This window comes from Brachyhypopomus gauderio, unplaced genomic scaffold (assembly GCF_052324685.1).
Source record: "Brachyhypopomus gauderio isolate BG-103 unplaced genomic scaffold, BGAUD_0.2 sc68, whole genome shotgun sequence".
NCBI lineage: Eukaryota > Metazoa > Chordata > Actinopteri > Gymnotiformes > Hypopomidae > Brachyhypopomus > Brachyhypopomus gauderio.
Window position 1 is genome coordinate 367,338 of NW_027506889.1, and position 13,469 is coordinate 380,806.

Here is a 13,469-nt window from a genome sequence, read left to right on the forward strand (position 1 = left end):
CCCAAAACAGTCATAGAACAGCAGACACAAACTGACTTGCAAATGACTGAAGCTGATTTCAGATGTGAGAAGCGTAAACCATCAGTACAAAATGCTCAGACTGATGATGACGTTTCGGTCAAAACTGAAGGGGCGTTAACAGCGCACAAGCGGACACCTTGGTAGAAGGGTGTGACCAAAATTTCCGCTATCCTAAGAGAGATGGGAAGCCTCCCCAATACATGTCAGACTATGTATCTGATGTAGAAAGCAGTGATCAAACACTAGCAAATATTGACTATTGTTATAGAGTCAGTGACTTGCCTCAAAATTACAGAGAGGCAGTGAGTTCAGCAAATGCACATCTGTGGATGGACGCTATGAATGAGGAGATGCATTCTCTCATTGAAAACAACATATAAACACAAACCCCATTGCCAGAAGGTAAACGGGCAGTGGGGGGTAGATGGGTCTATTCAATTATAAGTGAAGCTGGCAGATCAAAAACATACAAAGCAAGGTACGTAGCCAAGGGCTATAGCCAAATAAATGGTATAGATTGCAAGGAAACGTTTTTGCCAACTGCTGACATCACATCAGTACGTGCACTGATGCAAATGTCAGCACAATATGATCTTGAGTTACACCAAATGGACGTCAAAACAGCTTATCTACATGCTCCTGGTCACATGGTAACACATGGTCGTGTGTTACTTTCCCTCCGTACCAACGTGAAAGTTAATCGCATCCAATCGGATTCCTACCGCAGAATAGCTGCGCAAGCAACAATAAGTGATTGTATTTTTGTTTGACAAGCACCAGAACCCGGTGGATATTCATTGTCAAAATGAGAGTGGGTAGTAGTAAAGTGCCTCTGCACGTTGTACTCATTTTTCACCGCACAACACTTGTAACAGAGCAGGCACATGGGATTGCCTTTGGGGTATGTGTGCATATTTATTTGTCCAGTCATTATTATATTGTCTGTTTTCGGTATCAATCTTACGTCTCTTCTTTGACAGCGCCATGCTTCTCAAGTGAGTCTGTTTTGGAAACCATGGAAACGTGCCGCACAGAGAGACAACGTGCCGTAAAGCGCCACAGTGTCGTAAAATGTTATTTATTTTTACGGCGGTTTATCAAATATTTATTATTATTTATGGGGAGATGGGCCGCAGTCCGGTACAAATTCATTAAAGGGCCGGTTCTGACCCGCGGGCCGCCAGTTGAATAGCCCTGACATAGACCAATAGATGAGTGCAGAAAACGGAGCAAACAGTTTTCAGAACACTAGAAATTCTGACCAAGATTTTTAATTTTGGGAGCTTTGCTCAGGATATTGGAAGAATAACAAGAACTGAAGTAAATCAGAAGATGTTTTTTAATACCATTTTAGATGGTAGACTTTTTCTTTCCTTTTTCTATTTCCCAGGCCTCTGCCACAGCCATAAAGTCCTCTACACAGGCATCTCCATAGTGCCTAGAAGTGGTCTTCTGCATGCGCAAAGCAAATGACTGTTATTCTTTAAATGACACCAGAGGGCGCAAGAGAGCGCTAAACTGATAAAATGTTTGTATGCATATATTGTAATCTTGTCATAATGGACTTCCCGTAGTCTGACACTCTTATGCATGAGATTCCATATGTATCTGTCAGTTTTGCGCACAAACCAGTTGGCGGATGGTCATGTTTTAATATCTGTCAAAATAAATCTGCAAAATGTTGAGAAGTCGTCAGCTCCTTCCTAACGCATTGTTAGCAGCAGCACTCTGTTGATAAATTTAACAGGACCAACCCTTACTAGCAGCTAAATCGTTACCGAATATAAATGTCATGCCGTTTACCGGTAATTTCTCCCTCACAGCAACCCTACTATGCCGGTAACGAACTCTGAGTGCAATCAATACCTTGCACCAAAATGTCCGTGTCACATTTTGTCTCCTCAGACAAAGGCAGAACCGAACTCGGCATCAACAACTGTGCTACCCCGGTGTCTCTCTGTGAATGGGATACTGAATCGCACCTGACAGCAACACTGCCATAGTCCCATCAAACACAAACGGTTTAAAGGAGGCATCTATTTGGACTCTATCCAAATAGGTATCGGACTCCTGGGGTAAAGAGGGGTTATGAACTAACCCGATGGGTTTTGCTGGTGAGTGGGGCTTCTGATTTTTATGAAGCAGCTTTGGACAACCTGCAATAAGGTGACCAGCTTTGTGACAATAAAAACATTCACGTAACTCACCAGACGTCCTCATGGGTGTGTTCATAGGTGGTGTAGCAACACGATCGACCTGACGCGCTCGCTGGGGAGTTGAGAATACGGTTTTGTGCGATAATACAAACTCGTCTGCAAGGATTGCAGCATCAGCATGAGATTACACTTCTGTTGGTTTAGATGCACAACTAATCTCTCCAGAGCACACATTTTAAATTCTTCTAATAAAACCAGTTCTCTAAGCTCTTCAAGTGTGTTCACTTTGCAAGACGCGCACCACTTATCGGAGAGTGCCACCTTTCCACAAGCGAATTCTACATATGTTTGACTGGCGGTTTTGGCATGTTTACAAATCTTTTGCCGATATGCTTCTGGCACTAACTCATAGGCACGTAAAACCATGGATTTTACCATGTCATAATTCAGACTCTGTTCCGGTGTTAAAGCAGAGCATACATCCTGAGCTCTCCCCACCAATTTACACTGTAATCAGGGGCAGTGCACCACGAAAGGATGAAAAGGAAGTTTTTTTATCTCTTACATTCCATCACGGTATTTAATTAGCTATGTCTGTTCTGGACAGCGTCTCTTGCCTCTGCATGCTATTGTCCAATCAGCATTGAGGTGCATTCCCTGTAGTACTACGATTTGAGTCTAACTGAAAGTCGCCCCGACTGCTCTCTCGTGTTTTTTCTAAAGTTTTTTTCTAAAGGCGCTGCAATGCAATGTCTATGGGTTCCGGGAGGGCATGCCCTTACGTGCTAGCGTCAGACGTAACGTAGGGAAATAATCTGCTCAACACGGCCAGCGTTCCTTCAACTCACAACAACTCAATCGTTTGCCATTCTGTCGTCTTAATAATCAAGATAAACTAGCAACTAAGGAATTAGGGCCACCGAGACCAAATTTAAACATCAAACAAGTGAAGTGTCCACAAAGGGAGGAAAAGAATATAACCGGGGATTTTCACGAAACTGGTATGAAGGGAAAACATGGCTAGCTGCCTGTGAAGTAGCTAGCACCCTGTTCTGCTCTCCCTGCATTCTGTTCCATCCTTAATGCTGTTGCCCATTTATATTCTAACACCTAAACTAAAATGTTGTCTGAGGAATAGCCTATAGAAATTATTGTGAGTGGGAAAGATTCACTTTATTTATTGGTCTCTCTCCTTATTTAAAGTTGTTTGTGAGGGCAAATTGAGAGATGTTCAGTCATTGTAGAGCTTTAACCAAGATGATATTTACAAGATATATCGGTGCACAAATACTGTACAGTCTATAATGTAAAGAGAAATATATTTATCATTATATTTTCATTGGTTAAGTCACTGTTTTTTATTTACCCACTGAAATGGTCACTTTGGATGTCATCACAACAATTGCCCACCCTGAGATATTTGTCAGAGGCCACCACTGACTGTAATAACAGAGTCCACACATCCTTAGGCCATTTCAACGTTGTCGCTATTCGTTCAAATACCGGGAAGTATAGTATATCGATTTCATTTTCGCGAAAAAAGGGCACAACAGCCAGATTCCTACTGACTAGACGGGAGCGCTGGAGACCGTGTCCTAGTATGCGGAGCGGGTACAGGGGTAGACAGGCCCGATGAGTGTCCACGCGGGGAAACGTGAGAGGGTGGATGTTGTCTCATCTCCAACTCTCGCACCCTGACATCCCAATGTGTCTCAAGTTCAATGGCACGGACACACACTCTACCCAATTCTAGTTCTAACTCCTTCATGCATAACCCAAGCATCGGGTCCATTGGACCGGGAGCAATAGGTTCCACACGCACTATATCTTTAGCCTCAGCCTCAGTAGTATCAGAATGAGACACCGCTACATCAAAGAAATCCGCAATCAATAAAAGATCATCCTTGCAACACTTATCAAATTGTTCTAAGGTGGGAAAAAATGTGAATTGTACTAAATCAAATGCAGCAGCCATGACTACCCACAACCAATAAAATGAAACAAAATACCAGAACAAAAACCACACCAAACTGCATGTCCCCCACCACAAAATGACAAAACCAGCAGGCAAACCAAACCAAAGAGGACGAGCCCCCAATTCTGTTACGACCCGGGCTAGGCTATCAGATCGTACCAGGAAAAAGACGGAAAAATTATTATAAATAAAGAAAAATAGTTTATTTGTGGCGGGTCAATACATACTTCGGGAGTTGATATGGCCAAAGAAAAATAACAACTCCGAAACACAAAAAATGAATGACTAGCTTCCTATTCACCTGAGAAAATAAACAAGAAAATATACCATAACCTACCCTCACTCCCTAGCAGTAAACAGAGGAAAAAAGGAACAGAAATAGCCTCAACTCCCTACATCCCAACCACTGGTCTCCAAAACCGATAAGGTGAATACTTATACAGGCTATACACAAAGTGTGCTATAAACAAGGGCTATGTATAATAGGGGACCAGACTGATATAAAGGGGAAAACCGTAATCGTAGTCAAAAGAGTAGCGTGAGGTCAGAACCGGTACACAATCCAAAATACATACAACAAACACTTCCAAACAAACACTCAGAAACACAAAGGACAAACTAGTCTTAACTATATAGTAAACCACTTAGCAAAATCTCAAACACGAAGAACCCTCAATTCCTTCCTTCCTGCCTGCCTCTCGTCTTCATTTCCGGGCCGGTTTAAATGGGGTGATGACAGCAGAGACAGCCAACGGGATCGTCGGAAGAAAGTGGTGTGAGGACAGACAGCCAACGGGACGTTGACATCGTCGCTGCGGAGCACGATTGGACCTGTTGCTTGGAGAAACACAACTACACACGCACAACATGCAGCGCTCACACATAGTGCGCCATATGACAACCCTAGTGAACGATTCATAATCCTACATCGACCTAAGGGTCATAACAGCATGCTTAGTAAGTTTATTTCAGTGTGTAACTCTGTTGGTGTATGATCTTTAAGTATGGACAGTAAAGACATCCCTCTGCCATCCTCGCCCACTGCTTCTTTTATAATGCCTTCCGCATTACAGTTAGGTTATAATAATAATATTTGACAGTTGCTAATATGAATGTGCATTGTGAGAAAGGCCACAGGTCATGAGACCAGAATAAATATTTTTGTGCTGTACTGACAAAAAACTATTTAAATTCAGTTTTCATTCTCATTTATTTATTCTTGTCTACATATTAAATAATGAATATTAAAAATGCATAGGTACAGTTCAGTGATCCATTAAGTTTCATAAATATATCTTTTGCATTGTTTCAATAACACAAAAAAGATCACCTTTGAAAATCTGGGTACTATATGTATAAATTAAAACAGATAAATATCAACAGATAATAAAATAGATCTTCTAATAGCAAAAATAGATACATTTCAGCACAATATATTCAGTAGCATAGTAGTATTTTTTGCCGCTAGTTTAATTTCAAAAGAGTCCATTTCGCGTTGAGTACTGGACATTATAGGATCGTCTTCTGTCGTATCGCCTCCTTAGAGCAGCACAGCAACCACACAGTATACACTGAGATGTGCAGAGAGAAACAGGCACACAAAGAAAAGGAGGTCAGGTGAATCAGAAGAACACATTATATGACTTCAGAAGTTACTGAATTGTACAGCAGTACAATTCTGTTTTAGTCAAGTAGTATATTGCAGATAGGCTTTAAAAACCACTTTGGTGGTACTTACACAGAGTAGAATCCAGCATGGTACTAGAATGATGGCTATAGCACAGGGGATAATGATGCCCAGAATCCACCATGCTCCCCCAGGTGCCAAACCAGTGATTTGAAGTATTTCAGTAAGAAAGTTGCTTGGTAAGTTGATTTGGCCCGGCATATAGACATACTCTGCATTAGCTACAATCATTGTATTATTAACTCTGCAAGAAACACAAACAAATTACACTATATCAGTAAACATTATTCAGTATTTTTTCCTTCTCTATAAACTTCAAACAGTGTTGATGAAATGCAGAATGAATCTTTTTGTAGAATTCATTTTTAAATAGCACATCACTTACGTGATGTTAGCTGGTGGGAAAATAACATTTTGATTCTTGGTCAGTATTCTGTTCATCTGAAAAATGATTGTAAAGATTAATTACATGAAAAATTTAAGCAATATTTTAATTTTCAAACTGATCAAACTGCAATTTCAGAAAATACACAAACACATGAAATTGCTGAGGTAAGTATAATGCAGAAAATAAGAGTGAATAATATAAATGTTAATGAGAACAGTAAATGTTAATTATATCCCCTAAATAGTAAGCAACATTTTGAAAAACATTTTTGAAAAATTATTTTGAAAAATGTAACATAAATCATTTCAGGTTTGTCCACAATAAATAATTTTGGGACCCAAAGCTAGAATAAGTTTAACAAGGAGCATAAGCATGGCTCACACTCACCAGGATGTTGGTTGTTTGTTGAAGTCCATCATATATTTCTGGGTTCAATCCAGTTTTCGTAGCCATGGGCACATCACTGATCAAGTATTTGAAGTTGATGCTGAATGAGCTGCTGTCAATTTCTAAAAGGGAAGTGGAGGAATAAAATGCTGATATGTCCAGTCCTCTGATAATACATTTGTTACTGGAGGTCATTATTTGGTAAAGTATATTTTGGAAGCCATGAAAAGAACCTACGCATAACATTTTCAGCAACAGTGACATTTTCTTCATTTTACTAAATATGAGAGAGTAATCAGGGCAAAGACTCACTGTGCAAGGAGGCATTCTGGATGATCACAGGGTTGTTTAAGTTTTGGATTTTAACTGGCCCTGCTGTGACACTTAAGTTCAGCAGACCACAAGCACTGAGAAACTCAGCCTCACTTGGCATGTGTGTGAAATTCTTTACCACTATGGAAATAAAAATCAGTGCAGGCCTAAAACTGAAGCAGGAGTGGAAAAGAAAAAACATTGCATGAAAAACATTAAATTTTCTTTCTAATAATATTTATCCAGAAATTTGCAGTCAAGAGCCTGTAGATGCACAATACACTCACAGGGTGGGAGCTGTTAGGGCAGCTGTAGTTGTTATAGCAGGAGTGATAGTGGATGCCAGACCACTAAATTGAAGCATTTGAGCAAGAAATCCACTTGGTGATTTGATATCGCCTTGCTCATAGACATATTCAGTAGTGGCCACTATCACAGTAGAATTACTCCTAGAAGAAATTAACAAATGAATTGGAATAATTAAATTATTTGAATGTTGAAAAAGTACAGGAGCCTTTTTGCAGGAGTACTCAATTAATCTATCGCTTACGTGTAGTTAGCTTGTGGGAAGACAAAAGGTGTAGCATCCGGAGCATTCAGTATTGTGTTCGTCTGTAAATTAATGTAAACGTTAATTACATTACTTGAAATTTCAAGCATTTTTATGTAGAAAATGGGCAAGATTTATTTGCAAAACATATATTTACATCTTTAGTCTTAGGCCTAAAGTTAGTGTATGTATAATACAGTGGCTCACACTTACCAGGTTGTTAATGATATTACCAGTTTCGCTATATGTATCATTCCTCAATTCTGTCATACCAGCCATGCTCACATTACTGATCTTGAATGCAAAACCAATGATGTATGAGTTGTTGCTTGTTTCTAAAAGAGAAGTGGGGGCATTAAATAATACATGTATTAACAAGTGTCACTACTTCTAATGTCACTACCTCTAATACTGTATTTAAAGCCATTACTTGACTGACCAGGTATATTCAAGGGACATTCAATGGAACACATAACATATTAAGGATCACTGACATTTGTTGGCAACACAGGAGAGTATACAGGACAAAGACTCACTCTGGAAGGTTATGTTCTGGATCCTCACAGGGGTGTTTAGTTTTTGGATTGTGACATCTTGCATTGTTCTGACTTTTGGGTTCAATAGAGCATCAGCAGTAGTGAGAACCTGAGCCTCACTAGGTACATTCATCATGTTGTTAAACTTCACATAAATATAAATCAGTACAGTTCCAAATCTAAAGCAGGACACAAAATAAGAACAGATTACTTACAGTTCAACATCTGTATTGAAATGCTTATCTAGATTCTTATTAATACTTATCTAGAAATTTGCATAATATGTATAATATGCTGTAACATTATTTGAATGGATTCCTTTAGGTGTAACATGGATGCACACAACATAATATTACTTTGACATCAGCACACGTACTGAGTTGCAGTTGTAGCACTCTGCAGGGTTGTGTTAGCTGTGGACTGTGTTGTCAAACCTATAATTAGGTTCAATTAAAAAACTTTATTCCAAAATGCACAGATACATAAGGTAAGGTAAGGTAAATGTTTATAATCTTAAAGATAAAACATAACAAGTGTTGACTTAAGTTTATGATACATTGTTTTATTTATAACTAATAACTAGAAGAATTTTGTGACACAAGATAGTACTATTGTAGTAAAATTCATTCTTCTCATGGAGAGGGAGCTAGACAAAGAGGTCTGACACATGTGAGTTACATATGCTTTTGGTTTAGGTGAAATTAACCCTAGTCCAGGGGTCAAAGGTATGGTGTGACCCTTTCCTGTCTCTGTCTAGACTAAATAATGAGGCCCCTTTCTCTCCTAATCGATTTTCTTTATCAGTATGTATGACATATTATGCAAATATGAGGGCACTAGTCTTCATGAACAATTCACATGTATAGGTGTAGAGATGTGGGGTTAGAGAGAGGAAGATTCACATTGGCCTGAGACCTCTCTCAAGCAAGACCATGGTGCTTGATTTGATGCTGTTCTTTTTTGTAATAAACTTATTATTGACAAGTAAGACAGTGTCGGCAGAGACTTCTTCATTCATTATCACAGCATTGTTAAAGAAGAAATACACATCACTATAACATACCAAACTGTGTTCTGAGCTCATTGAGGTAGGTAACTGGTCTTCTGGTATCACCATCTTGGAACCGGTACACCAGATTCCCTTTTATTTGATTTGCGTAGCTCCTACCAAGTAAAAACAAAGAAAGAAAATGATTATACCACATACCATATTAACAAAATTACAAAATGCAATTTCAATACAGACTGCTTATATAGACTTACATGAAGCTCGAACTCTGTGGTTCAATTTGTTCAGCATCAGGTTGATTTAAAAGTGTGTTTAACTGGAGAGAACAAATTAGATAAGTATGCTGAAAACTGACACTGAATACAAATGTCAATAAAGAACAATGATAACTGTAAGGAAATGTGGTTCGCCATTCACTATTATTTTTTAATTAGCAGTCAGTGATGATAATATTTTTAAGATTTTGACAAAATTTGAAAAAGTATCTAGTAATTAAAAACTATTTAAACATAATTTACACATACACAATTCCTAGACGTTTAAATCTTATTGTCCAAATTACTGAAAAACTGTTTTGATGTTTCAATCATAATGTGGTTACAATTTTACAAAAATCAGTAAGCCTGCATTCCATAGTTATCAATAATTAAAGCTCATTGAAAGGTAAGAAAGCAGGAAAAAAAGGAAAAATGTTTTTTGAAAATTGTTACAGAAAAAGTTAAAATAAAATAATCCATTAAACCTATTATTAAAAAATAGGATAAATACTGGTTTGCATGAAGTATGTTGAAGATTGATATTTCTCTTCTATTGATTTGTGTAAGGCTGGAGCAGGGCTGGCGCCACGGGGGGGGGGGGGGGGGGGGGGGGGGGCGAAAGGGGGCGTCGCCCCCTCAGGCGAGGTGTCCCGCCCCCTCAATGTAAATAATAAGACCCATTTATTTTACAAGAATCGCTACATGGCGCCCCTCGCCCGCTCAACAATCGTTACACGCCACCCCCGCTCAACAACTTATGTTCGCCACCCCGAAATTTTCTGACGCCCCCCCACTGCATATGTTCTGGCACCGGCCCTGGGCTGGTGGTTCAAGTCAAGCTATACTTGCTATTGTTTACATTTGATTTAACAATTGACTTAAATGGGGTGGTATGGTGGTTAGCACTGTCGCCTCATAGCAAGGCAGTCTGGGTTCGATTCTCGGTTTGGGCTGCTCTGTATAGAGTTTGCTAATTCTCTCTGTGCCAGTGTGGGTTTTCTCCTGGTACTCTAGGTTCCTCTCACAGTCAAAATGTGCCCATGGTGTACCCTGCACTTGCTGACTAGTGGGAAAAAATCTTTTTATTATTTTGGTATTTATGTTTGCACCTATCTATGTAGTCTTTGGATTGACAGCTTGCATGTTAGAAGAGGAGAAGCAATGAAAGTACTTGCACAGTGTAACTGCGTGTTTTCTATGCGCATGACAATAAAACTCTTTAATCTGGAATCATGAATCATGGGGAAAATACAAAAATGGAATACATCTCTGCATCCTGCCATCCATGCACATTACACTTACATAAAATACTGTTATATACAAAAGCAGTACAATATGCTGACAGTTGTGCTCTTTTAGGTAGGTTGTAATATGCACTCACTGCTTTGTTGATGGTGGTCTGCACTTGGCTGTAGGTGGAGTTCCTGGAATCAGTGCTGTTTGGCATGCTGATGTTGCTGAGACTGAATGTGAAAATGACTGCGTAGGATGTGTCTGAAATTTCTGTTGAAAAAAGCAGTCTTTTTAAACAAAATTCTTCTTATTTCTTTCAGATACAATGAAGCACTGAATCGTTGAAGATGTATATTGTAATTTGCAAGACATACTCTGATATGAATTGTTCAACACTGTGAGTGAATCAGTGATGTTTGAGAGTCGAGAGCTCAGGAGAACGCTGACATCACTGAGGACCTCACTCTCACTGGGGAGGGGAGATGATCCATTGAACATCAGAGTAGCATTGACCTCAGCTGCACCAAGTCTACAAGAGGTAAAGTGGAAAGTTTTTTCAATTACCTTTTGCACTCAACAATTCATTGCCTATTAATCATATGTTAGAAATACAACCTACATTATGGATGGAGTTGAAGTCAATGTCAATATTAAACTGCTTGCAGATGTTGGGAAAACTGTGGTAGTTGACACTGCAATAAAGACATGTAATTACAGCAGGAATTTAAAACTTGTTGGAATTTGTAAACAAAAGCACAGAAAGAAAAATATTGTAAGATGTAACATACCCATCTGTATCTGGACATAATTCAGGTAGCTGACTGGTGCTCTGGAATCTCCAATTTGGAAGGTGTATTCCATGTTACTGTTAATATGATTAGCTGAACTTTGGCTAAGCACAAGTCAAGACACCAAAATAGTTGTAATGCCATTCACTGTTCAAGCAGTAGAAGTCCAAAATGTCATTTCAAAGTATATGTTTTAATAATGTAAACTTACATGCAAGTAGAACTCTGGGGTTCAATAGGATTTGCGTTGGGTTCGTTCAGAAGTGAGTTTAACTAGAGAGAACAACACATGTTCAGGATTTATTTGCAGGTTACACTTTGTTCTACACAACTAATTGATTGATTGATTTAATCTTGTGAGTAAATTTTTGTATATAGTATTCCTTTTATCTGTGATAGTGAAAATACTTGGATTGTTTGTAATTGGAAGATTCATACTATTGAAGCTCATTTAACATTCACAGACTTTGCCAGAAAATTGTGTCCTGACTAACATGCAAAGGACATAGGCAGGTTCACATTTGAAAAAAGCAGCACTCAATGACTAGAAGAGTGTGTTACTTGAAGCACTTTCTAAAGTACACTCACTGCTGTGTTGACGGTGGTCACAACTTGGCTGCAGGTGGAGTTTCTGAGGTCAGTGCTGTTTGGCATGCTGATGTTGCTGAGACTGAATGTGAAAATGACTGCGTAGGATGTGTTTGAAATTTCTGTGGAAGAAATCAAATGTACTTTGTATTTGGCACTGCAAAATACTCATGTCGTCTTGATGTGAGCAGGCAGTGTTTGGTTGTTGCTCTATAGTGCAATTAGTAAAACATACTCTGATAATAATCGTTCATCACTGTCACCGAAGTACTGAGGTTTTGAGTTCGATTTGGCAGCAGCATTCTGAGAGCATTCAAGACTGCACTCTGACCGGGGACTGGAGATGATGTGTTGAACACAAGCGTGACGTTGGCCACAGCTGAACCGATTCTAGAGAGGCAAAGCATAATTGTCCATATTTTTCAATGCAGATTTGTTATCAAATCAATCAATGAGTCATTATCACACAGAAAGAAAATAGCTTACATTGTGGATGGAGTAGTACTCGATGTCACCATTAAAGTGCTTGGAGTTGATGGCGAAACAGTTGTAGATGATTCTGCGAAAACAACAAAAAAGACATTTTATGACATGGCTATTTCATGGTGGAATTTGGAAAACAAATGTCAGAAAAGAAAGTTCTTTTAGATGTTGGGCTTTAACATACCCAGCTGTATTTGCAGATATTTCAGGTAGCTGACTGGTGCTCTGGAATCTCCAATTTGGAAGGTGTATTCCATGTTGCTTTTTATCTGATTAGCTGAACTTTTGCTAAGCACAAGCCAAGACACCAAGATAGTTGTAATGCCATTCACTGTTCAAGCAGTAGAAGTCCTAAAAGTCATTTCAAAGTATTTGTTTTAATTATGTAAACTTACGTGCAAGTAGAACTCTGGGGTTCAATAGGATTTGCGTTGGGTTCGTTCAGAAGTGAGTTTAACTAAAGAGAACACCACATGTTCAGGATTTATCTGCAGGTTACACTTTGTTCTACACAACTAATTGATTGATTGATTTAATCTTGCGAGTCAATTTTTTGTATATAGTATTCCTTTTATCTGTGATACTGAAAATACTTGGATCGTTTGTAACAGTGGAAGATTCATACTATTGAAGCTCATTTAACATTTACAGACTTTGCCAGAAAATGGTGTCCTGACTAACATGCAAAGGACATAGGCAGGTTCACATTTGAAAAAAGCAGCACTCAATGACTAGAAGAGTGTGTTACTTGAAGGACTTTCTAAAGTACACTCACTGCTGTGTTGACGGTGGTCACAACTTGGCTGCAGGTGGAGTTTCTGAGGTCAGTGCTGTTTGGCATGCTGATGTTGCTGAGACTGAATGTGAAAATGACTGCGTAGGATGTGTTTGAAATTTCTGTGGAAGAAATCAAATGTACTTTGTATTTGGCACTGCAAAATACTCATGTCGTCTTGATGTGAGCAGGCAGTGTTTGGTTGTTGCTCTATAGTGCAATTAGTAAAACATACTCTGATAATAATTGTTCATCACTGTCACCGAAGTACTGAGGTTTTGAGTTCGATTTGGCAGCAGCATTCTGAGAGCATTCAAGACTGCA

At 38.9% G+C, this 13,469-nt stretch overlaps 1 protein-coding gene across 1 annotated transcript; it reads right to left on the reverse strand.

Annotated features, from left to right (window-relative positions):
- Nucleotides 1–5,369: 5,369 nt before the first annotated feature.
- Nucleotides 5,370–12,627, reverse strand: LOC143490932 (uncharacterized). Its single transcript, XM_076989507.1, has 21 exons — nt 12,555–12,627; nt 12,374–12,446; nt 12,123–12,277; nt 11,888–12,009; nt 11,511–11,572; nt 11,300–11,403; nt 11,131–11,203; nt 10,886–11,040; nt 10,660–10,781; nt 9,276–9,337; nt 9,076–9,176; nt 8,389–8,446; nt 8,013–8,191; nt 7,690–7,811; nt 7,477–7,538; nt 7,214–7,375; nt 6,927–7,099; nt 6,615–6,736; nt 6,225–6,280; nt 5,891–6,083; nt 5,370–5,723 (listed from the first exon to the last, which is right to left on the reverse strand). Exons 1-21 carry the CDS (start codon nt 12,625–12,627, stop codon nt 5,628–5,630), a joined length of 2,325 nt encoding a protein of 774 aa, XP_076845622.1. The 3' UTR covers nt 5,370–5,627.
- Between the last annotated feature and the right edge of the window lie 842 nt (nt 12,628–13,469).

Coding starts and splice junctions, on each gene's coding strand:
- LOC143490932 (XM_076989507.1), bottom strand. CDS start 12,627: ATGGAATACACCTTCCAAATTGGAGATTCCAGAGCACCAGTCAGCTAC. Junction 11,204..11,299: donor TTATGTCCAGATACAGATGG/GTATGTTACATC, acceptor TCTTTATTGCAG/TGTCAACTACCACAGTTTTC. Junction 7,376..7,476: donor TTCCCACAAGCTAACTACAC/GTAAGCGATAGA, acceptor AATTTCTTCTAG/GAGTAATTCTACTGTGATAG.